This window comes from Bombus pascuorum, chromosome 7 (assembly GCF_905332965.1).
Source record: "Bombus pascuorum chromosome 7, iyBomPasc1.1, whole genome shotgun sequence".
Lineage (NCBI taxonomy): Eukaryota > Metazoa > Arthropoda > Insecta > Hymenoptera > Apidae > Bombus > Bombus pascuorum.
The window spans coordinates 9,618,453-9,641,782 of NC_083494.1; the positions used below are offsets into that span (position 1 = coordinate 9,618,453).

At 25.0% G+C, this 23,330-nt stretch overlaps 7 protein-coding genes across 13 annotated transcripts; 4 read left to right on the forward strand and 3 right to left on the reverse strand.

The window, feature by feature from the left end:
• The first annotated feature begins 99 nt into the window (after window positions 1-99).
• On the forward strand, window positions 100-1,782 carry LOC132909196 (protein catecholamines up). Of its 2 annotated transcripts, none has more exons than XM_060963871.1 (3): window positions 100-1,276; window positions 1,353-1,434; window positions 1,506-1,782. In XM_060963871.1, exons 1-3 carry the CDS (start codon window positions 311-313, stop codon window positions 1,679-1,681), a joined length of 1,224 nt encoding a protein of 407 aa, XP_060819854.1. In that variant the 5' UTR covers window positions 100-310; the 3' UTR covers window positions 1,682-1,782. The 2 variants fall into 2 exon arrangements, with proteins under 2 accessions (XP_060819854.1, XP_060819855.1); XM_060963872.1 differs by having other exon boundaries at window positions 1,353-1,428.
• A 338-nt stretch (window positions 1,783-2,120) lies between these two features.
• On the reverse strand, window positions 2,121-4,084 carry LOC132909199 (tetratricopeptide repeat protein 19 homolog, mitochondrial). Its single transcript, XM_060963878.1, has 4 exons — window positions 3,679-4,084; window positions 3,302-3,564; window positions 2,894-3,201; window positions 2,121-2,831 (listed from the first exon to the last, which is right to left on the reverse strand). The coding sequence occupies exons 1-4, from the start codon at window positions 3,976-3,978 to the stop codon at window positions 2,635-2,637; spliced, it is 1,068 nt and encodes a 355-aa protein (XP_060819861.1). The 5' UTR covers window positions 3,979-4,084; the 3' UTR covers window positions 2,121-2,634.
• Window positions 4,085-4,466: 382 nt separating this feature from the next.
• Window positions 4,467-9,827, forward strand: LOC132909190 (transmembrane protein 268). 4 transcript variants are annotated; one of them, XM_060963862.1, is made up of 7 exons: window positions 4,467-4,601; window positions 5,149-5,741; window positions 5,868-6,248; window positions 6,430-6,597; window positions 7,850-8,045; window positions 9,363-9,446; window positions 9,672-9,827. In XM_060963862.1, exons 2-6 carry the CDS (start codon window positions 5,154-5,156, stop codon window positions 9,419-9,421), a joined length of 1,392 nt encoding a protein of 463 aa, XP_060819845.1. In that variant the 5' UTR covers window positions 4,467-4,601; window positions 5,149-5,153; the 3' UTR covers window positions 9,422-9,446; window positions 9,672-9,827. The 4 variants fall into 4 exon arrangements, with proteins under 4 accessions (XP_060819845.1, XP_060819844.1, XP_060819846.1 ...); XM_060963861.1 differs by lacking the exon at window positions 9,363-9,446; XM_060963863.1 differs by lacking the exons at window positions 9,363-9,446; window positions 9,672-9,827 and adding an exon at window positions 8,352-9,174.
• Window positions 9,828-10,348: 521 nt separating this feature from the next.
• On the reverse strand, window positions 10,349-11,393 carry LOC132909212 (UPF0449 protein C19orf25 homolog). The gene is made up of 2 exons (XM_060963895.1): window positions 10,901-11,393; window positions 10,349-10,733 (listed from the first exon to the last, which is right to left on the reverse strand). Exons 1-2 carry the CDS (start codon window positions 11,019-11,021, stop codon window positions 10,528-10,530), a joined length of 327 nt encoding a protein of 108 aa, XP_060819878.1. The 5' UTR covers window positions 11,022-11,393; the 3' UTR covers window positions 10,349-10,527.
• Window positions 11,394-11,415: 22 nt separating this feature from the next.
• On the forward strand, window positions 11,416-14,310 carry LOC132909198 (exodeoxyribonuclease). Of its 3 annotated transcripts, XM_060963875.1 has the most exons (10): window positions 11,416-11,545; window positions 12,015-12,114; window positions 12,349-12,427; window positions 12,568-12,624; window positions 12,827-13,087; window positions 13,162-13,288; window positions 13,362-13,505; window positions 13,577-13,720; window positions 13,808-13,988; window positions 14,071-14,310. In XM_060963875.1, the coding sequence occupies exons 3-10, from the start codon at window positions 12,386-12,388 to the stop codon at window positions 14,186-14,188; spliced, it is 1,074 nt and encodes a 357-aa protein (XP_060819858.1). In that variant the 5' UTR covers window positions 11,416-11,545; window positions 12,015-12,114; window positions 12,349-12,385; the 3' UTR covers window positions 14,189-14,310. The 3 variants fall into 3 exon arrangements, with proteins under 3 accessions (XP_060819858.1, XP_060819859.1, XP_060819860.1); XM_060963876.1 differs by lacking the exon at window positions 12,015-12,114; XM_060963877.1 differs by lacking the exons at window positions 12,015-12,114; window positions 12,349-12,427.
• A 343-nt stretch (window positions 14,311-14,653) lies between these two features.
• On the forward strand, window positions 14,654-16,998 carry LOC132909187 (protein-cysteine N-palmitoyltransferase Rasp). Its single transcript, XM_060963857.1, has 7 exons — window positions 14,654-14,866; window positions 14,946-15,127; window positions 15,206-15,637; window positions 15,720-15,860; window positions 15,928-16,145; window positions 16,214-16,548; window positions 16,682-16,998. The coding sequence occupies exons 1-7, from the start codon at window positions 14,749-14,751 to the stop codon at window positions 16,783-16,785; spliced, it is 1,530 nt and encodes a 509-aa protein (XP_060819840.1). The 5' UTR covers window positions 14,654-14,748; the 3' UTR covers window positions 16,786-16,998.
• LOC132909179 (uncharacterized) lies at window positions 16,525-22,683 on the reverse strand. Its single transcript, XM_060963839.1, has 6 exons — window positions 22,497-22,683; window positions 21,474-21,854; window positions 21,011-21,393; window positions 20,830-20,941; window positions 20,139-20,583; window positions 16,525-20,054 (listed from the first exon to the last, which is right to left on the reverse strand). Exons 1-6 carry the CDS (start codon window positions 22,543-22,545, stop codon window positions 18,623-18,625), a joined length of 2,802 nt encoding a protein of 933 aa, XP_060819822.1. The 5' UTR covers window positions 22,546-22,683; the 3' UTR covers window positions 16,525-18,622.
• Between the last annotated feature and the right edge of the window lie 647 nt (window positions 22,684-23,330).

Sequence of the window (23,330 nt, forward strand, 5' to 3'; positions counted from 1 at the left end):
TTAAAATATAATATTTTAACTATTGTTGTAACCATCTTTTGAATTTTAAATTTATAAACTACCAGAATAGCCAATATTAACAAATCAATGCTGCCAACGTTAATCTGTTATTTTTTTAAAAGAACAAAAGTGATAACGCATCAACCTCTGACGTGGCCGCAATCATGACACAATTCTTTAATTCTGTTTAACATCATAACTACAATATCAAAATTGTTACACTTTTACACTTCTGCACGGATGTTAAGATTACACCAACAACGATACGTAAACCGGTTGTGTTTTAATAAGACTGTGCAAAATTATAGAAATGATCACGACTACACAGGATAACCAACGAAGAAGCCATGCGAATAAATGGATTTCACGAATAGCACTTGGGACGTTTTTATTACTTATACTTTTAAACTTGCCGACTCTTTGTCAAACTCATTACCATGACGATTCACCAAGTTTTAAGTATTCCAAGGAAGCTAATGAAATGTACTTAGAAAAACAACATTCTATATATCATAATGAAATTATACATCAACATAAACATGAAGATGATAACTATGACCATCAGCAGAAATCAGTTTTGTCTGACAGGACTTACAACGAAGTGATTTTCAGAGCTACTGTATCTACCTTAATTATATCAGCAGCACCCTTCCTTATTTTGTTCTTTGTACCTCTAGATAATACTAAAGAAAGTGAACCACTGTTAAAAATATTATTAAGTTTTGCATCTGGTGGTTTATTAGGAGATGCATTTTTACATTTAATTCCTCATGCTTTGGTTCCTCATACACATCTGTCTTCCGAAGAAGTACATTCGCATTCACATTCTCATAACCAAGGTGATGAAGAATCAGAACATGGACATGATATGTCTGTTGGTTTATGTGTATTATTAGGTATCATTATGTTTTTAATTGTTGAAAAAGCAGTGAGAATTATTAAAACAGACCATGGTCACATACATGTACATAATGTCACAGAAAACCTGTCAAAAAAAAATAAAAATGATAAGAAATTACAGAAAGGTTCTGATAAATCTGATATAGACTTTAAAGAAAAAGTAGAAAATTCTGAGAATGAAATAAAAATTGCTGGTTATTTAAATTTAGTTGCTGATTTTTTACACAATTTCACAGATGGTCTTGCTATTGGAGCTAGCTATTTAGCTGGTAAAAATATTGGCTATATTACTACATTTACAATTTTGTTACATGAGGTACCTCATGAAATAGGAGACTTTGCTATTTTAATACAAAGTGGTTATAGTAAAAGAAAAGTAAGATTTAGAAAAAGATGAAGTTAGCAGAATAAATTGTTATGATAAGAATTATATAATGTGACTTTGATTTTAGGCCATGATGCTTCAACTTACAACTGCTGTAGGTGCTTTATTAGGAACTTATGTATCGTTACTTGCAGAAGGCATGGGTAAGAGTAAGTTGCAATACATCAATTAAATTCAAATAAATGTTATATTTATCTTAAAATTTAATTAAATATTTTAGGTGATCTTGCAACTATGTGGATTCTTCCATTCACAGCTGGTGGATTTATTTATATAGCTACTGTTTCTGTAATACCAGAACTTTTAATAGATACTAATTTTAGGCAGTCTGTAAAAGAAATTATTGCGCTTCTCTTAGGTGTATATATGATGGTACTTATAGCAGAGTATGAATAGTTTTATATAAAATTTTTTTAACAACATATTGTGATCACTTAATAAGAGTTCATTTAACTGCTATAATAAGAATTCAAAATTAGAATTTATATTTTTACAACGTTCTAATTGTATTGTCTAATGAATGCTAGTGAGTATTCTAATATATTGTATAACATGAATACCAGTGAAAATAATACTGTATAATTATCATAAATATTAGCATTATAAAAAAAAATTGGTACATTTTAGGTATCATTCACGTCACAAATAAAAATAGAAAGATCGTGAAAAGACGCGTTATTAAAATATACTGAAACACTGAAATAATTTATTACTAGTTTCATAAGAAATAATAAACATACAATCACATTCAATATATTTTTCTCAAACATATTACATGTTTATTTCTACAAACCATTTTATGTTTAATTATTGGCAACGATATTTTTAACGAAAATTGTGTTAGAACTTCATTTATGTTGTGAGAAGATATGTTTTTTACACGTTACATTTATTTATTTTTTTATAGATATTGCTTACACTTATATAGACATGTAACTACTGTAAATGAAAATAAACATTGTATGTTTTCTATATGTATACATAAAAACATATTCTCTATATAATTATAAGAATCATAATTTCAATTTCAATTAAAATATTATACATTTTTCTGTAGTTATATCAGTTTTGTATATTACAATAACAATTTTCTACTTTTATCTAAACACATTGTAAAAATTCATAAAATTATATGCAAATTTGTTTTATTAGAGTCAATAATTTTTATATATGATATAGAATTATCTTTCATTCTACCAATTAATTTTTAAATAAAACGTGGATATATAACAAATATATTATAAATATGTATAATATGTTTAATAATTTTTCACTGTATACATTTTCAATTTCAATATACCTGTAAGTTAAACAAGTTAAAGTACTGCAATTTAATATTTACATTTATATTACAATATTAAACTTTCTATTTGTTCAAGACATTTTTTAGCTTCCACTACAGTTTCATTATCATTTCTAGCTTTCGCTAAATTTTCTCCCTTACTACAATTTTTTTTTGCTTCTTCATAAAGTCCTTTTGAAATAAATGCATGTCCCAAGTTGACATGAATGAAACCTAATTCAACCATATCTGGTAACTTGTGTCCTAAAAATATAATAATCTAATTTGGAGCAATTCAAATGCAACAATATTTGTATTGATATTACCTATTTCTGCAGCTTTAGATAAATATTTAATTGTTTCATCATATTTTTGTAGTATATAACAGACACTTGCTAAGTTATTTAATAGAATAACAGTTTGTTCATTTTCTTCACCATTTATTTTTATGGATATATCATAAGCTTTAGTAAAGTACTCGAGAGCATTATTATACTGCGATTGTGAGAAAAGCATAGATGCATATTTTTCTAAATTTAAGCCTAACAATTGTAATGCATCTAGATTTTCACTGTCTTTGGCTAAATGATTTTGTAAATGTTGTAAACAAAATTTGTAACCAGTGTCTGCCTTTCTATATTAACAGAATAAAGTATTTTGTTGCTTTAAATTATTAGATATTGTATTTTATAAAAATTTAAAAAACAGATGAAATTTGTTACATGATTGCTTACTGTTTATCTCCTATTTTATCATATGTATCAGCAATTTTAAGACTAATATGAATAATTGCTAAATCATCCTGTGGAACTCCCTTAGCTATTAGTCTCTGTAAAACTGATTTAAATAGCTTTTCTGCTTTTTTATAGTCATTTGTATCATATGCTAGATTTGCCATTACATCATACACATAAGTTATACCATCATAATGTTGTAAAGTTTGTGCTTGGCGCAAAGCAATATGTAGCATTTGCTCTGCTTTTAGAAATTCTTCTTTCTATAAAGTTTGAGAATTATTGTTAAAACTATATTAAAATAAAAAGTTTGCATTTAATACAATAATGCAACATCGTTAACACTTTTATGATAATATAAGAGTGTTATGTCTAACCTGAATTAATAAAATTGATCGTTTAATTGTCATTGTTAATTCTTCAACATCATCTTTTTCTTCTTTAGGAAAAAATAAATTAAATAAAAAGCTACCTGATAAAATAAAATGTTTAGTTTGTGGCGAATTTTTCCTTTGTTTAATACTATAACATTTTTTCATCTTATTAATTTGTTGCGAATATATCATAAATGTACTTCTTTTTTTATTCAATAGACAGAAATTTACAATATCATAGTTAGACCTTGTAATTACTTGAAAATATTTGAATGTATTCATGATTATCTTTTGACAATACATTATATCGAACTGTGATTGTTTTAATATAATTTTGTAATGATGAATTATATATACTTTTCATTACATAATTTTTTGATAACTATATACATCTACACATACATGGATGAAAGCAAATTCTAATAATGTTTGTGAAAAATAATTGCTTTAAACGAATACTCTGTTCTCAATTCTACGTATATACACACGTGTATCCAAATTTGTAAGTTACAAAGTAGTAGCAACTGTAGCAAGTGAATTGAAAATCAATTTAAATTAATACACATTATGTGTATAAGTAAATGCAAACTCTCTGGTAGATGTATGAGATGTGTCATGTGTAAGAAACTATACCAAAAACGTAGTATGTAATTTTACAAAACAGCGCACATTATTATGTTAATTAATATGTATAATTATTTACTCATGTTCTACTAAGTATTCAGAAACGATATAGAAATAAAAATATATGCACATTTATGACAAATTATTATATATATAATTATATGTAAGTACGATATTGTACAATGTCGTTATAGTATTCTTCGCCCCACCCTTGTTTTTCGTATAGCAATGCTGCACACCTTGATTTCGTGCATTACGTACCTTTTCACCTTACGGATATGAGATAGGTCATATCACAACAGGTAAGAAAGTTTCAGTTGTATCATTTTTTTATATACAAACATAGCAAACATGAAGTATATATATATCTATATATGATATTATCTCCATTAACTTCATGATAAGGATTGCATATAAATATTTCTCGAAGTTTGGTTTCCATGCATATTCGTACTTTATATGTGTTATCATATTTTTTTGCTTCATTGAAACTTTATTATCATGTTGATATAAGTATTACTTAACATGATGACTTACCTTTTTTTATTCTAGAGAACCTTATATGTATTTCCAGTTCATGTTTATGTTGCAAATTACATGTCCATGGACACTCCCTATTTTTTTTTTAAATCACTGTTTAATAACATTTATCACCATATTTAGCATATTTTGCAAATATATATATATTTTAATGTATTTTAATATAAAAATTAGTTTAATGTAATTTATGTGAATTGTTTAAATAAAGACATTTTATAAATTAATAAAATATGAAATATAGATATTTAATATTTTTGAACATTAATTACATATATATATGATTTGCTCTATTTTTTATTATTTCTTTAGTGAAAATGAGCTCACAAGATACAACTGACCATGTATCAGCAGTTAATTCACCTAACATATCTTCAAGAACAAAAAATTGGGTCCAATTTGAAGATGAAGCACCTGTTAAAGATAATAATAGTTTAGAAGAGAAAACTAAAACAAATGCACCAGCTGTAATAAAGCCAGAATCAGTAACAGTAAACGTTGAGAAAATTGGAAAATCTGTTGATAATTCAGATAATCAACAATTAAAAAATCATGAATATAGAGGTGCTGTGATATCAACTGAATCCGTCCAAATTAATTTAGATAGGTCAGGTTTAAGTCGTTCCATTACATCTGAAAGTCCAGATCTGAATTTACCATCTGATGTAAGAGTTTCTGATCCTAAGAGTGCTTCTCTGAAGACTATTGATCTCAGAGATGTATCTAATGGCAGAAGTACTACTAATAATATTATAAGTACACCTATTGGAAACATTAGACAAGGTTTTGCTAATGGGGATACTATAGTTACTCTTTTACCAGTTAATACTAGATGGCCATGGATTACTCCAGCTAAATTTCGTCCAGAATTAGTACCAGAAGAATTAATGGCTCAAGGCTTAACGGTAATTGTTTAATTATATTTTATTTCCTTTACACTGTTTTATAAAAATCAATAATTTTATTTTATATTTTTTTGTATGTAAAGTTATATATATTTATGTATAAGATAATGTATTAAATTTTTACAGCTTACAGTAGAGGATTACGTACATATAATGGAGTTGCTTGTGAATGATGTACGTTTCAATATGTACAATGTATGCTACAAGAGAATTCTTGTGCTTTGGATATTTACTGCATTTATTGTATTACTTGGCTTATTGTTTTCTGGAGTAACTGGTCTTACTTTATTTGGGCTTGGCGTCATGTGGTTAGTCCTCAATGCTGCTGCAATATTTTTTTGCATGTTCATCAAGATAAAATTAAACCACAATCTTGAGAAATGTATGGGTCAAGTGAACAAGCATTTACTTCGACATAAAATATTGCTTGGATTGGATGATAGAGGAAAAATTTCATGTCACAAAGTCAATCTTTGTTTTATATACTTTGATACTACAGATTGCATCGTAAGTGTTACTAAATATATTTAATTTATACTATCGAGGCTTAATGTGATTGTTATATGTATTGTATGTTGTTATATGTATTATTTTTAATTAAAATTAACAATTTTGTTAAAAAATTGCTTATATTTTGTTACATATCATTTATATAATATATTCAAGAACTTATTTTATTTTACAATAGAAAAAATTACAAGAAGTTATAGAACGTGAAGAACGCGAAGGAAGAGTAATTGGTGAAGATGGAAATTCCGAAATGCGACGAAAAAGAGAATTACAACAGCGAATGGATATAGATAACAGTGATATTGTAATACAAGGCAATACAACCACCAGAATTTCTCGCAAGCAGGTATGTTATTTTTATTTTAAGTACTTGTACTATATAAGTTGAATTTATATTCACTTATTTAACATATATTTTCTATAGTATATATGATGTTTTTATAAAGTACATTTTACAAAAATGAACGGTATTTTCCTTGATTTTATAATCATTTTTACAATATTTTATGTTTTTATAAAATAAACTAAAAAAATATATCAGGGTAAAAGCGAACAAGTATTCTGCCGCTATGTACAACGTTGGGCAAAGGATTATTTACGTCGCCGATTGGATTGGACAGTAGACGAAGAAGGTGGAAATCCTTCTTCACCTCGTCACTTAGCATCGGCTTTATGTCCGTGTCAATATATAGAAGAATGGTTACGCAATAAGCCTCATGTTCAAGGCAGAGATTTCTGTCCTAGCTGGAGTAGTTTTCTTAAAGATAGAGGCATTTAAAGCAAAACTATTTGATAGATATAAAAATTAAAAACAGTATTGTTCAAAACAATTTTGATAGATTTAATAATTTTTACTTTGAACTTATTGAAATTAATTTTAATATCAGCATTACGATGGTTTTTAGCAAGACATCTACATTAAATAAAAGATATTTTAAAAGTCAAAGAATTCAAATAAATCTATAGCTATATTAAAAATAGACAAATCAAAATTTATATTGATGAATGACAACTAGAAAAACTAACTTATACGAAATATGAAAACTACTCATAATTATGTACTTAATTATACAAGATTTTTACTTGTAACAATATTAATTACAATTAAGTTTATATATGATATTAATAAGTGAAATATTTTTCTAGAATTATTTTTTGGTGATTTGGATTTTTAATGACACACTTGGTATTGTTTTTTTTAATTATATTTTTTGTTGACTAATATGATATTAAATATGATATTACTATTAAATTTCATATTTGTATAAAACTTGTATAATTACACGTATATGTGTACGTACTACAAGCTTTATTTTTAGTGTTTTATATAATTGTACATAGTATGTAAATTAAAATAATTCAGAATTACAAGCTTAATATACATGTATGTAGGAAATATTTCTGTAAAATGGTAAATGGTAAAAAATTTCTTAAAATATAATACAATCTGGTATGCATTTATGTTTGATTATGTTACCACTTATGCATAACAGATTTTTCAATTTCATGGGCTGACTATTGATGTTTAAGAAACGGATTTACATTATTACTATTATTTTGGCTCTAGGTTTCTGAATGATGATGGTATGTGTTGACAGGAACGGGCGGAGTTGCTGTTGCTGAGGTATGCATCTCGATGGGCACATCACTTTGTGCGCCGCAGACTTGATCTGGTTATAGACTCACAGGAACGTAATAGAGACATCGCGGGTTTATCTGTTCCACCACGACATTGTGTCTCCGCCCGTTGTCCTTGTCAATTTATTGAGGACCATCTTAAGTACAAGCCTAGAGGCAAGTTAATATTTCGTTCGTTCTTTTTGATGCCGAACTTTGGTGGAAAATAGCTAAAATCAGTCATTTCATAATTATAATGTAATCATAATTTGAGGTAGTTAGATCTACTTTTTACACATATGAGAAACTTATATTCCATTATGTAAAAAAATAGAAAATTGAAATTAATTAATATTATATAATTAACCGACATAGGTAGTTACTATCATTAGTAACTATTAGATATCTACACAAAACTACATATTCTATAATATTACATTATTTCTTCTAATGATATGAGATTATAAAAAATTTTTGTTTCAGATATTTATATTATATTCTTGTTTAATCTGGCAGTACTTTAAAAATATGCTAATTTATATAATCAGAATTCATATATTTTATATATGATATCAAATTTTCTAAGATCATTTGTTTCATTTTGCTTTATTTTTAATTAATCTAAATAACATTCACCATTTTACAAAATACAGTGACACATTATGTTAAGCACAAAAAAGTGATAAAAGAGATAGATTGTTAACACTTAAAAAAAAGAAAGCTATAAACATTCCATTATTGTTACATTATTCTTTACAAATCAAATTATTTTAAAATTCTAAAGACATTTAATACATGCTTTTATAATTATAATGAATTTTATATATAATATATATATATTATATATGTGATGCTATATAATTTTCCCATAGTAATATTGGGAAGCTTATACTACATAAATTATATGTGATTAAGAGGAATTTGAATATCATAAAACTGAATATCTTTTGACTTGTAAAAAAAAGTTCCAGTATTCATTTAAGTTAACACAATTTATTCAATTGTAGAAATGATATTAAAGCAGCTTAAAGCAATTTCTCATAATTGCGAATAATTGATTATTATAAATGTTGTAAAAAAAAATACAACAATGAACTTATATATCTCTGAATTCCGTCCTAATTGAACATATCGACGCATTATGTAAAAAATATAATTAATATATTGTATACTTTTATATTCCGTTTAAAAAATACTTAATACCTATAAATGAATAGAGTTGTTCTACTTTTATATAAAACAAATGTAAAGCACTTTTATATATATATTATTGTTACAGATGTTATAAATAAAAATAAACACATAATATATATGTTTTTTTTGGTGGAGGTACAGTTGTAAAAAACCTTTTCATGAATGTAAATTAACTACTTTGTGTAAGTCGTTTGTTTAGCCTTAAATATCTAGATATACTTTATGTGTATAAATATTTTCCTAAAACATAGGTATTTGTCACTAACCACTGACTAATCCAGGGATGTTACTTGCATGCAGCTGGACAAAAGGCAATACATTTTGATATTTCATTTCAACCACATTTTGTGAGCACATGAAAATCATTCATTAAATAGTATAACTGTAAGTACTATTAAATCAAAATTCTTATAATATATGCTTAACCATGATATAGGTAATTGCTTTATATGTTGTTTATACATATAATTACATTATAATCATAAAAATACCATGACACAAAATAGAAAATGTCTTTTTCAAATACATATTTAATTATTTTATCTACATAATATTTTCACATTTTTAACAAAAGATATTAATTTAAAATTTTGTGCATGATTTTTTCAGGATATCCACCTGGCTTTACATGGTGTGCTTATCTTAATGACCCATTAGTTAAGTATGATATTACAGCAGATATCCCTAATTAACAATATTAATGATTGAATGAATGCACAACAGTATTTATTAAGAGATTTGTAAAAAAAATCATATTAATATCCATTATTCTACTATCTGACTTATTTTTTACTATATTCGAGATATAAGCACAACGAAGTTCATATCATGGATATAATAGATAATCCAGATAATATAATAAAGAAAAACAAAATACATTTAAAAAATTGAAATTAATTTATTATTTCATATTCTGAAGCACATGTTCAAATATATACAAAGTATAAATATCATAAACAAATAGAGTTTAATTAATGATATTTACTATTGTAACTGTAGTGCCTATGAACTGCCTATAACTATTATAATGGTTTATATCATGTAGAATATGTAAAGATTTACAATTGAGGTTAATTTAAGCAAAATCACAATTAATTATATGTATCAAATTATTTAAATATATATTTGTTTATATATATATATATATATATATATATATATATATATATTGATATACAAATAATATAGAAGAATAATTATGTATAATATTTATTTTTATAAAAAGTTAATTATATGTATAATAGAGGGGGTATTAATATTTTATATAAAATATCTATATACACATGTATAAATTAAAATATAAATATATGTATTATGATAAGTATTATTTTGCATAATTAGCTAATTTTTAATACATGACATTAATAATTAAAACAATATGAAATTGATAATGATTATATATTAAAATTTTTTCATATGAAGGATTAATCAGTTGTTTTCAGTAGAATTTATAAATATAAAAAATTTATGTTATTAATGCAGCTTGTGCTTGTTTTTTAATATTGTCTGCAAGTTTCCTTATTTCTTCGTTATCAGCTTTCAGCTGTTGTTCCCTTTCTGCAAGAGTAGTTTCCAAATATCTTAACTGTTGTTTTATACTTAAATACATCTTCACCTTTTGATAGGTATCAGAAGTATTTGTGTTTATTGAATGTTCTCCAAAAGCTTTATCTGGGAACAAAATTTTTATTTTCATATAGATCAATATTAATAAATAATAACATAGAATTATTATAAGAAGTAAACATATATAATTAAGCTAACAATGAAGTTATAGCTCAAAACATTAGTTTAATATTCTTGTTACAGTTATTTATAGTAAAGTAACGAAGTAATACCTTTATTAATTATTTTAAATGCTATGTCACCTATAGGAGCATTATTAAGGTCTTCTAATATATGTTCAGAATCCGGAATATGAGGTCTCGGTGGTAAATTGTTCTTTTTATTACTAAACATATTTAATTTGATGCTATATTCGTTCTACTTCTCTCTCTTGCGATCGTTGTAAGTACACACCGGTACATAATCACTTAAGTTTATTAACATCAATATCATACGAGCATAAGCAAATACGTGTCAGGAAGATCAATAGAGAGGTAGATATTTCGTCTGTCTCAAGTTTGTTTCATTCCCTCTTCCCCCGTGCTGGAATTTTTTCTTACAGAGATAAGACATACAAGTACAACACAGAACCCACGACCACTGTCATATAAAAGGCACTACACTTATATACTGAAACCTACCGAAACCTAGGGAAAACCGTCCGAAAATTAAGCTGTTACTATTTATGAAAAATCAACATGGAGGACAATAAGATTCTCGTTTTCGTTCAGCGCATGCGTGATTTGTTGATCTTTCATGTTGATTTTTTAAGACTCAATATTCGGACTGTTTACCCTAGCAAATGCCGAAATGTGATCGAGATCTATTTATATGATCGTGCGACGGAACCTTAAACAGACCATGGCATGTATGGCCACGTATGGCCAATTGAACACACAGGCACTAACGACAGCTATCACATCTATCAATGCTTTGGCATACATACTAGGGTCTAGGCCCACCTATTAATACCTATAAGCTCTCATATAGTCGTTAAGAAGGAAATTAAGATTACATCAAATGAATTATAAAGTTACTGATGTTTAAAGTTGGAATACTCTCGTACCAACTTAAGTATATCTCCTTTAACTAAGCTCCTTCTTGGAAAAAGTATCATCAATGCAAATTATATATACATATTAAATTATGCATAAAAATTACGAAATGAAAATTTTTTTAAATCAAGAAATATAAATCATTTTCGCTATCTTTCGATGTAAATAGTGTGTACTATGTTGGAAGAGAAATAAACAATAAATTATTTTTGATATTATTTAAATTTATAGAAATTTGTATTAAATTTAAAATCACATTATATTTTTTTCAGTAAATATATTTTTTTTTCAGAAATAAATTTACGTAGCTATATATTATTATCATAGAGGAAATTCCTCTCCACTATTATCTGCTATTACTATTACTTCACATTCAAACTTCGTATTACCAGGTATCACATTTGTTATACATTTGTTTTAAATATGTATCTTATCATTTTATAAATTTCTAAGTTTCAAATTAAATATAAATTTTAATATTCTATCTATAAATTTAGTAATTCAATTATGGTAATTAAAAAATTTATAATATAAAAGAACAATATATGCAAGATATTTAATTTAAGAATTAATAATTTATCTTCCTAAATACGTTGTCTGTCTTTATGTAAATCTTTCTCTTTTAGTTTATGTGTGTGTTAAATAGTCAATTGAATTAAATTCATGATATCGCGCAGTTTTCAAACTTCCTTCAGGATCGTGCCGGTAACGTACTACTCTTTGTGTGTTATACACTTTATATGTTTTAGATATATTAAAATAGATCAAACATTTATGACATAGTAAAATAGAATAAAAAAAGTCATTTCGATATTGTTAATATCATAATATTAATAATTTTTTAGCGATTTTTGTGTAACAACGTAATCAACATGCCTCCAAAACAAACTCGAGCTCCAAAGGTTAGACAATTAAACAAATCATACTTTAAATATTTTTATCAATGTAATAAAACAATAATTTTGTGTTAGGATATATATTTTATAAATGTAATTGCAACACTTTGTTCAAAATGTTTTATGTAATTCAGTTATAGAATATGTTACTGCAAAATATTGAGCAATTTATAAAAGAAATATTTACTTTGCTTTTATTTTGAATTAGGAAAATTCTATGGGAATTAAAAGTGAAAAAAAAAATAAAGTAAAATCAGAAGCAACAAAGAAAAGGTCTAAACGTAGTACAGATGATAACGAAGAACCTACTGCAAAGCGTTTCAAAACAGACAAAAAATCAATTTTGAATAGAATAGATACAAATTTAAATGAAATTGATTTTGGTTGTTCAAAGTTAAATGCAAAAGGAAACAAATATAACTTAAAAATTTCCAGTTGGAATGTTTCTGGCATAAGAGCGGTTATTAAAGTATGGTAACAATTTTATTATATTCTGTAGTTTTTAATGAAATTTTATGTCAGTTTGATATTATATTGATTTAGAAAAATGGAGCGGAATATATGTTGAAAGAAGATGCAGATATAATTGCATTACAAGAGACCAAATGTGATAAAAATAAGTTACCTGAAGAAGTTAAATTAAATGGATATCATTATTATTTTCTTGAGAGTAAGGACCTTTTTTATAATCTATTATAAATTTTTATTTATAAAATAACAAATTATATATATGTTATAAATAGGTAAAAAACCTGGATATTGTGGTGTTGCATTATACACAAAAGAAAAACCAATTGATATAAAATATGGTTTAGATAATGTTGAATTTGATAGTGAAGGGAGATTAATTACTGCAGAATATTCAAATTTCTACTTAGTTAATGTTTGTAAGTTATTCGGACTTTATATGGATAAAAATCTGTGGATATTATGTACTATATTTTGTAACTGTATATAGATGTTCCTAATGCTGGTCAAAAATTAATAACATTGCCAAAAAGATTGAAGTGGAACGAAGCTTTTAAAGCTTATGTAAAGAATCTGGATGAAAAGAAACCTGTTATTATTTGTGGTGATATGAATGTTGCTCACCAAAAAATAGGTAGAATTCTTTTTATTTATTAAATTATTCCTTCCTAATTTTTGAAAATTAATGAAATTATAAAGATTAATTTCATAATTTGTTTAGATCTCAAAAATCCAGACACGAATAAAAAAAATGCTGGATTTACACAGGAGGAACGAAGTGGTATGACAGATTTCTTAGATGCAGGATTTGTGGATACTTTTAGAGCTTTATATCCTGATAAGGAAGGTGCATATACATTTTGGTCATATTTTGCTAATGCACGTAGTAAAAATATAGGATGGTGAGTATAAAAAATTTGTTTATTATGAATTTAAATATTAAAAATATGATCTTCATATTATATTTTATAATTTTTTATATAGGAGACTAGACTATTTTTTGGTGTCAAAACAAATTAAGGATAATGTTTGTGACAATGTTATAAGGGATAAGGTGTATGGCAGTGATCATTGTCCTATTGTACTTTACATTAACATATGATTAAATATGTATAACTGAATGCATACTTCATACTTATAATATGTGTTCAAGTAATTTACTAAGTTTGTTGTATTTAATCTATTTATTTCGTGTTCTAAAAATAAAATTTTATTTGAAAAATATCATTTCATATTTATTATTACAGCGATAACATAAAATCTGATTTTTTAATAGAAATAAATATTTGCAGATAATGGATATCTGAATCCTTTTATTTTTCTCTACACTGTGTAAGATACATTTCTAAATAGTATTCAATATATTGAATTAATATAATTTTAATATTAACCTAACATAAATGATACTTTTGAGGTCTAACCTAATCTCAGATATAAAACTTGATATATTTTATCTCTAGTATTTACTACCATTTATGTTTTTTAAATAATTGTTTTCGACGGTTTTGAAATAAATTATAGTACCTTCATTAAAATCTCAATAAATCAACTTTTAACAAAATGTATAACATAAAAATCTTACGATTTTTTATCAATAATGATTGAAGAATAAAAGCAATAACTGTAACAAAAACGAACCAATAAATTTAATTGTAATTGGAAATGACTTCGGCAACGGACAAGATTATTAAATTATATAAATATGAAAGTTTCTTATATTTTCTTCTGTGGACTGGTGCAGTATTATATTCCATTTATAAAGTATTTTTAATTAATTCTTGTAAGAATTTAAGCATTTATTTTATGTCTATCTGTTATAAATGTATATCTATATTTCAAATTATGTACATAACTTTTAGATTTTATTAATTATGATGATTTGTATGGTGATTTTGCACCAGGATGGACATGGATTGGAAGGGAACAAGATGTTTCTGATGAAGAATGGAGAATATGGGTACCATTGATGATAAAATTAATACCTTGGTTATTTTTTCATCACTTTATCAGTCATTTTATAAAGATTATATCAAATTCTATGGTGTGACAATTTAGTATTATTCTATATTTTGTTATTTTTCTCTAATTATTTTACTAACAATGTTATATGTTTCTGCAGCTATTGTGTTGTTGGTACGTCCTTATATCTTTATTATTTTTGTATTATTGTATTGGAACCTTCAGTATGTTATGTGCATTAATACATCCAAGTATACTCTATATTTTAACATATAAACGTGGCAAATCTATTATATGGATGATAAATATATTATTTTTATTTATAATACATTTTCTTAAAATTCCGGGTGGTTCCTTTCAAAATACATTTAAATTAAATGATGAAGAACACTACATTTTAACTCATATATTATGTTGGGTTCAACTAAGAAGCATTAGTTACAGTATGGATAATATAAAATCACATTTAGAAAATAAATGTGATTATATACTCTCTTTTGTACAGAACCTTTTATACAAATTGGCATATTGTTTATATTTGCCTACATTATCCTTAGGACCACTAGTTTTATATCAAGATTTCATTAATTCTGTATGTATTCATATTTTATTAAAATCGTGTTTATTTTTAATTATTGAGAACAGATGAGAAATACGTTTTTACATTCTTACAGGTAAAAGGATCGTTTCAATTTCTGAGACCTGCAAATCTTGGAAATTTTCTTTTTAATGTCATTAGATACATTTTCTGGATACTGTTCGCTAACTTTTTTTTGCATTTTCTTTATTTTAGTGCAATACAATATCATCCAGAGGTAAAGTTATTTTTCTACATATAGTATTTTTCATTGAAAATCTATCTATTTCTTTTCATAAAAACAGGTTGTTAAGGATTTAAATCCATGGGCTTTATATGGATTAGGATATTGTATGGGGCAATTTTTTTTAATTAAGTATGTCGTAGTATATGGACTCAATCACACTTTATGTGCAATAGATAATGTAAAAGCTCCCCCTCAACCTAAATGTGTAGCAAGAATTCATTTGTATTCTGACATGTGGAAATATTTTGATCAAGGTTTATACAAGTTTCTTATTAGGTATGATTAAAATATATAAATATGATATGTAATTATAACGACAATTTTCAAAACAAAAAATTTTTCAGATACATTTATCTACCTTCGTTGAAATCAAATTTTAACAAATTACTCGCTTCGTTTTTATGTTTTACATTCGTTTTTTTATGGCATGGGATGCAGATAAACATTTTTATTTGGGCATTTCTAAATTTTGTAGGATTAAATATTGAAAGTTTAATGAAATTAACTGGTGAAAACAAATATTTTTTAAACATACGAAAAAGATATCTATCACAAACAAATGCGAGACGATTTCATTGCATCTTAACAAGTCCTCTATTAGCAATGTCTGTAATATCTAATTTTTACTTTTTTGTTGGAGAAGAAATTGGAAATATTTACATCTCTAGAATATTACATGGTACTATTTTATTGTATTTTACAACTTATTTACAACTTTATTATTTCAAATAAAAGTAAACAAATATGTATTATATAATTTTTGTGTAGTTCACAGAGTTATTTACTTTAAATTTTTGCATGTTTCATTACAGATACATGGTATAGTACATTTGTATTACTCTTCTTCCTTTATTGCTGTTGTCAAGTTTCTATAGATATAAAAAATTGGGAATTACAAAAATATTCAAAACTATAAAAAGCTGAGAATTACACACCACTATACAAAATATTTTGAGAAAATGTATATTTTGTTCATAATTATATTATCAAATAACTTTTAAACATTTTATTGTTTTAAGTACAAAATGAGTATAAAAATACAATATATAACTAAATTACTTTTTATATTAACATTGTTGTAAGCTTTTAACGTTTATTACAAATGATAATAAAAAATTAGTACAAAGTATATGTATGAATATTTTTTATGTAATTATTATTGTATTTATGATATACTATTAATAACCAACTTTATCATACCTACAAGGCACATTATATTTTGTAATATATAAATTTTTGCGAAAATAATTTGTTACTTCTTTCCTTTTATGTTTTATATAATATTTAATCAATTTATTTGTTTACATGTTTCTACAGAGATACAGGAAATGCTTCTGTCTTATTCATATACCTTAAGACACTGACATTTTTATTTTTGAAACTTTACATTAAAATATATTTTCATTAAAAAGTTTTAGTTGTACTTTATCTTTAGAAAAGATATACAAAATTTTATGTAAATTTTCAATATTAAGCTTCAAGCAGTAAAAAACCCGAATTTGTTATTTATGCATGTTAATTTCACTATTATTTTTATTCATTGATATTTATAATCGTTGTTTTGAGTGAAAGAGAATTTTTAAAAGTCACCTATGTATAATAATTTGAATTTTTGAAATTTGTTTTCTGTAATGAAATACTGCAATATAAATTACTCAACTTTTTTTTAGCAAATATATTCAATATATTATATTATTCCTTGAATATTAATATCTGCAAGATAATAATAATAAATTGTTTATATATTTTTATAAGAAAACGTTGAGAATATGTATAATATCAAGAAAACCTTAAATTTTTATGGAAGACATTTTTGAGCTATATTTGAAGAAATATAAGTATCTCAAAATATTAAAAAAGATAGCACAATGAATATGATTATTTGCTGTTTATAAATGTTGTACATTTTGCGATAAAAATATGATCTATATGTATAAAAGAAGAAAGTGTGCTACAAATAGAAACAGGTAATACATTCTCCATAAATTGCTTAAAATAAATATAAAATATAATGAACAATATTTTTGTAATTCGTTTAAGCAAAATATATGAGAACTTAGAAAGTAACCACCAGTGTTATTAAAAATTTGTTTGGTTAAGCAAATTATGAATTTGTACTACATTTTCCAATATTTGGCACACAACAAATATAATTGTTATTAAGTATCTAAATTTCTACTGTAGTAAGTAAATGAATAATAACTTTTATATAATTGATTTGTTAATATATACATAAAAAATGTTATAGAAAATTTAATAAACGCCATTTTTTCAATTTTAACATCTGGAATGCCTAATAAAAACTTTATGACATCTATAATTTGTTTCCAGAAATTATAGGTTGAACAGTTTTAGAAATAATTTTATGTCACTTGAAAACAATATATGTGTATGTATATATATAAATGCATTTTTATTTAGTTTTTAAACTTTATTATATATCAAAGCTATGCTAATACTGTGTATTTTGTATGATCGAAATCATATAAAAATATTTTATTAAATGCATTCTTTTTTGAAGAATTATTATTATATATATTGAACTTTCTTTCTTCAAATAATAAAAGATTATTAAATCTACACTTCTAACAATATTTACATATACAAAAATTCAAAACATTATTGTAGTATTATTTATACTACAAGTGCATTTTTATTAAAACTGTATCCATAGAAATAGGGAATTTATCTTAAAATTATATCTTTTTTAATGCAAATGCCTGATTCAGAAAAAATGAAAAAACTTTTAATGCTTACTTACTTTTCTCAAATATCTGTTCTTTAATTTCAGTATCAGCAGTATTATTTTGATCAATTTTAAGGATATTATTTTGTAACGTATTATTGGTCAACAACAAAATTGTATTTTGATTTTCATTTTGGTTTATATTAATAGCTTGCATGTGTTTATTCAAGAGCGTAAATTTTTTACTTTTATTTAATTGTGTTTTTGATTGAGTTTGTGGAAATATATTAATGCATTTATTTTGTACTATTATACTAGTTAAAGGTTCATTATGAATATATAAGCGTTGCTCAACTTGGTTTAATAACTTTTGATCTTTTTCAAAAACATAATTTGGAGATGCAATCACTCGATTCTTTATCGAATTTGTTATAACTGTTTGATAATTGCTTAATTTTTTATCGTCTTGCAATAGACAATCTTCATTTTGATTCGCTAAAGTTTCCGTAATTGATATTGTTTTATTAGTAATTTGATTAATTCCTTGCAATGTATTTAAATCTATTAAGTCTTCTGAAACAATCTCATGGGTCTCCATTTCTTGAAAAGGTTTGCAATTAAGAGTAGTAATATCATTATTTTCTTTTTCATATTTGATATGTTCTTGACTAAGTATTATATGTTCATTACTATCTTTGTTCTTCGTTTTAATATGGGTATCTACTTGCATTAATTTTGTTTGTTGTTCACTTACAGAATTATTGGATTCCTCATCAAAATAATTTTCAGTTTCATTAATTATATGTATAGGATTCTTAATTTGATTTTCAGCGAATTTAAAATTTTCTTGAAATTCTATACTATTCTCATTTTCTAAATCATTAACTAAGTTGCTATATTCTACTTTAATATATGATGGTGCTTCATTTATATTATGATAAATTATTTCAGGTTGACCAACATTTTCATGACATATGATTTGATTATTTCCATCTTTAACTATTTCTAACTTAATATAAGAACCACTTTGCAACTGTGGCAATTTATCTTCTACTTTATCTGCATATTCATCTGATAAACTATTTTCATCTTTATTAAAAACTCTATTTTTTATAGATAATTCAGTCTCTATCGATTCAGTCTTATTTAAATGAGGTTCTGAACACACCTCGTAAGTTTCAAAACAATTTTTAATAATTTGTATTGTATCACTTGATTTCCAATTTTTATCACTATCAATAGTATCATTATTTATAATATACTCCTCAGTTGCAGTATTTTGTAATTGATCATTATCATTTTGACAATGCATGATTGTTTTTGTTGCAATTATGCCTTCATCTATTATGTGATCTTTATTTGTATTACTCTTTTTCTTCCTATTAGTTCGAACTTTTTGAAAATCTTCTTCCGACAGATACAGCAACTCTCCAGTAGTTGTTAGAACTTTTCCATGTCTTGTTTTTAAATGACGTTTGTAAGTGTTTCTTGTTTTAAATCTGATTAATATAAAAATATCTTTTTTAATAAAAAAGTGTTATATTATAAATATCTGTAATATATTGTATTCAACATTAGCTCACCGTTGTCCACAATCATCACATCCAAATGGTGCTTCACCAGTATGTCTACGTCTGTGTTCTCTGAAATGTGATGGATGCCTAAATTTCTTTCCACAATCAGCGCATGTAAATCGCGTTTGATTTTGATGAATTAACATGTGATATTTCAAGCTATGTCTTCTCGTAAAAACTGCTCTGCATATACGACACTCATATGGTTTTATTCCAGCATGACTGCGATAATGAGACACCAATGTTGTAGGTGCTGTGAAACTTCGTGGTGGATTACAAATTCGACATTCAAGATTACTTCCAGTTGGATTTCCCTTTTTCTTTATACGATCCATAAAAGCTAATGCCATTTCTCTTTCTTCTTTACTAGTACCTATAAATTTTGCTTTTCCTTTGGGTTTACTAGTTATAATTTCTGTATTTTTGTCACCATTTTCAGTTGACCATGATATTTCTGAAAATAAACCAAAATATTTATATTACATATAAATAAAGAGAAATAAACATAAAAATATGTATTTATATTACATAAATAAGACACGCTATAATATGACACACATACAGGATGCATTAAAGTATTATAATAAGTAGAAATTGAAATTAAAAGAAAGAAAATTGTATTTATTGCACCATCCGTACATTTCAATGTTTTCGGATATAATACATGCATTAAAGTATTATAAATGTTTTATACAGTTACCTGGCAAATAAACGGTATCAGATTTTTGATTGATTTTTTCTGACAATTTTTTATTAATACGTGGATATTCTTTCATATGAACACTGTCAGCACCAACAACCATAAGTACAATCTATATAAGGAAAAAAATTGTATTTAAAAATTACACACGTTATATTTTTATTTCATATTTGCTACTTACATTTTCATCTGTCATATTTTCAAGAGAATTGTTAAATGGTGATGTTTCTTTCTTGCTAGGAATTTCATCTTTTAAGCGTTCAAAATAACTATGATCTCCAAGAACTTTAAAATCCATTCTTTCTGTATCTTTCTGTTCAGAATTATGTATTTTTTTAGAATTTTCTACTGCTTCAACATTTTTCTTTTTATCTAACTCATTAAAAGTCAAATCATTTAACAGAATATTTCTTAAGTAATTTGTTGATTTTTCTGTAATAACATTCTTATTCTCTTTATTTAATGTTTCCTGTGGTTTCCGTGATTGTTGTAATCTGCATTTCTTACTTTGAGGACTAATTTTATAATTTTTGTAACTTACTGACTTTGCAGTAAAAGTTTTATCTATAAAATATAATTTATGTTTTATAATTAATAGATAACTTCTTTCCTTATAAGCAGGTGTAAATGTTATGTTTACTTACATGCTTCTTTATTAGTTTTTAAATATTCTAAATGTTCTGCTAAATGTGCTTTAATAGACATTCTTGCTCTTCCTTCGCTTGCAAAACTAGTATATTTTTGTACACATCCAATGACAAGAGCACATGTATATGAGTACTGCCTTTTTAATTCATCACTTGTGAAAATAGAAAATTGTTTAACTAATTGTGATGCAGGCATAGAGAGAAGCTGTGGCACATTAAAGGTTAATTCATGAGCTTTTCTTTTTACATAATCTGTTTTTGACTTGCATTGTGATGGTAGTGATAATTTACTACGCTTTTTCTCTGAATGTAATGTCTGAGATGCAACTTCTGCGAGCATATCTAATAATGCACCTGGACTATCATTTCCCATAATACCTAAAATGGTCATTATTGCAAAATGAAATGATTTTGTTATTATTGTATACTTTTAAAAAGTTTTTAGAAAAAATTAATATATATTCATTTCGTAAATAAAACAAACCAGTTTATATAATAAAAAATTAATAGTTAATAATTAATAAGCCTACATTTTTCATTATTTAAAATATGACTATACAAATTTTGCAATGTGAAAAAATACATAAACTTATGGAATGAATTTTTGATTCTTTATTAAGGAGTTTCAGTGATATATCTTCATTTTATTCATCGTGTCAAATGTTAATATTTATTGAACAATAAATGTATAACTCTTTATTAACATTATGACATATGACGGTTTTTGAAAAAATTCTTAAATCTTAACTGTGTTATTCTATAAAAATAATAAAAAATTTGTTACATTTTTAATATTGCAAAATATTAAAATATTACGAAAAAATTAATTTTTATTTTTTTTACATATGGAAATCAAATTTGTTTTTCAAGCGTCATTCTAGCAGACGCCATAAGGACGCCCAGCAGACGGTTTTTCAATTCTTCTTTACTATGTTCTTAATAAAGTATGTATATTTTTTATTAATATTACTACATTCAGGAGATGATAATATCAGCTACTTAAAACGAATAAACAAATACCTCCATTATATGAATTAGAAGCATATTCATGGTTTATTTTGGTGTTCATTATGGGATTTGTATTCGCGGCGTATCTTCATTCCACTGCCTTCTGTGCACAACAGGTTCCTTTTTGTTGCTTCCTTGTTTGCTTCCTTTCTTGTCAATCCTGAGTCCTGAATTCAGTATTGCCAATCTGTGAAACAAAGATCTGTATACGCATGTAAAACTTGATGTAAAAATTTGTAGTTTATTTTTATATAACCGAAAATGTTTTATCTCCGAAGATGGTTCTTTATTTAGGTAACAGATTGTGCAATTTACAAATAAAAAGTTTCTATTTTGTTATCATTTATAATTAAGTACATATTACAATATTACAGGTAATATTGAATGTAATGTAAAATTAAATATAGTCTAAATATTAAATATGAGTATCCTTTTATTTTTATAATTATGTTTTTAATATATATTATTGGTAACTATATTTTTTTAAATAAAATATTATTTGTATCAGTTTCTTTATTTAAATAAGTAATATTATATTATATCTACATAATGTCACCATTGTGACTAATTGAACTATCTTTTTAATTGCCATAGAAAACTCAAAATTTGTAGAGAACTATGAGTAATTTAAAGAATATATACATACGCATAGATATAATTATATTTTCAAGTTTGTAATTACGCGTTGTGAATTTGAATATAATTTTAATTAATATATGTAATTTAATGTATTTTAGAATACCTTGTTTATTAGATGTTATTGTTTCTTTATTACCAACAAATATACAAGATAAATATAAATATAATTAATGTAACATTAATTATATAATACACATATACGTACAC

What these genes read in the sequence shown, in the direction of transcription:
- LOC132909196 (XM_060963871.1), top strand. Translation starts at nt 311, where the DNA reads ATGATCACGACTACACAGGATAACCAACGAAGAAGCCATGCGAATAAA. An exon ending in GTGGTTATAGTAAAAGAAAA is followed by an intron (nt 1,277 to 1,352) that starts GTAAGATTTAGA and finishes CTTTGATTTTAG; the next exon opens with GCCATGATGCTTCAACTTAC. An exon ending in TGCAGAAGGCATGGGTAAGA is followed by an intron (nt 1,435 to 1,505) that starts GTAAGTTGCAAT and finishes TAAATATTTTAG; the next exon opens with GTGATCTTGCAACTATGTGG.
- LOC132909199 (XM_060963878.1), bottom strand. Translation starts at nt 3,978, where the DNA reads ATGTATTGTCAAAAGATAATCATGAATACATTCAAATATTTTCAAGTA. An exon ending in GATCAATTTTATTAATTCAG is followed by an intron (nt 3,565 to 3,678) that starts GTTAGACATAAC and finishes CAAACTTTATAG; the next exon opens with AAAGAAGAATTTCTAAAAGC. An exon ending in GATAAAATAGGAGATAAACA is followed by an intron (nt 3,202 to 3,301) that starts GTAAGCAATCAT and finishes CTGTTAATATAG; the next exon opens with AAAGGCAGACACTGGTTACA.
- LOC132909190 (XM_060963861.1), top strand. Translation starts at nt 5,154, where the DNA reads ATGAGCTCACAAGATACAACTGACCATGTATCAGCAGTTAATTCACCT. An exon ending in TAATGGCTCAAGGCTTAACG is followed by an intron (nt 5,742 to 5,867) that starts GTAATTGTTTAA and finishes AAATTTTTACAG; the next exon opens with CTTACAGTAGAGGATTACGT. An exon ending in CCAGAATTTCTCGCAAGCAG is followed by an intron (nt 6,598 to 7,849) that starts GTATGTTATTTT and finishes ATGTGTTGACAG; the next exon opens with GAACGGGCGGAGTTGCTGTT.
- LOC132909212 (XM_060963895.1), bottom strand. Translation starts at nt 11,021, where the DNA reads ATGTTTAGTAATAAAAAGAACAATTTACCACCGAGACCTCATATTCCG. An exon ending in ATTTAAAATAATTAATAAAG is followed by an intron (nt 10,734 to 10,900) that starts GTATTACTTCGT and finishes TTTTGTTCCCAG; the next exon opens with ATAAAGCTTTTGGAGAACAT.
- LOC132909198 (XM_060963875.1), top strand. Translation starts at nt 12,386, where the DNA reads ATGATATCGCGCAGTTTTCAAACTTCCTTCAGGATCGTGCCG. An exon ending in TCATTATTATTTTCTTGAGA is followed by an intron (nt 13,289 to 13,361) that starts GTAAGGACCTTT and finishes TGTTATAAATAG; the next exon opens with GTAAAAAACCTGGATATTGT. An exon ending in CGTAGTAAAAATATAGGATG is followed by an intron (nt 13,989 to 14,070) that starts GTGAGTATAAAA and finishes TTTTTTATATAG; the next exon opens with GAGACTAGACTATTTTTTGG.
- LOC132909187 (XM_060963857.1), top strand. Translation starts at nt 14,749, where the DNA reads ATGACTTCGGCAACGGACAAGATTATTAAATTATATAAATATGAAAGT. An exon ending in AGTATTTTTAATTAATTCTT is followed by an intron (nt 14,867 to 14,945) that starts GTAAGAATTTAA and finishes CATAACTTTTAG; the next exon opens with ATTTTATTAATTATGATGAT. An exon ending in TTATACAAGTTTCTTATTAG is followed by an intron (nt 16,146 to 16,213) that starts GTATGATTAAAA and finishes AAAATTTTTCAG; the next exon opens with ATACATTTATCTACCTTCGT.
- LOC132909179 (XM_060963839.1), bottom strand. Translation starts at nt 22,545, where the DNA reads ATGAACACCAAAATAAACCATGAATATGCTTCTAATTCATATAATGGA. An exon ending in AAAAACTAATAAAGAAGCAT is followed by an intron (nt 21,394 to 21,473) that starts GTAAGTAAACAT and finishes TATATTTTATAG; the next exon opens with ATAAAACTTTTACTGCAAAG. An exon ending in TGTGATGATTGTGGACAACG is followed by an intron (nt 20,055 to 20,138) that starts GTGAGCTAATGT and finishes TATATTAATCAG; the next exon opens with ATTTAAAACAAGAAACACTT.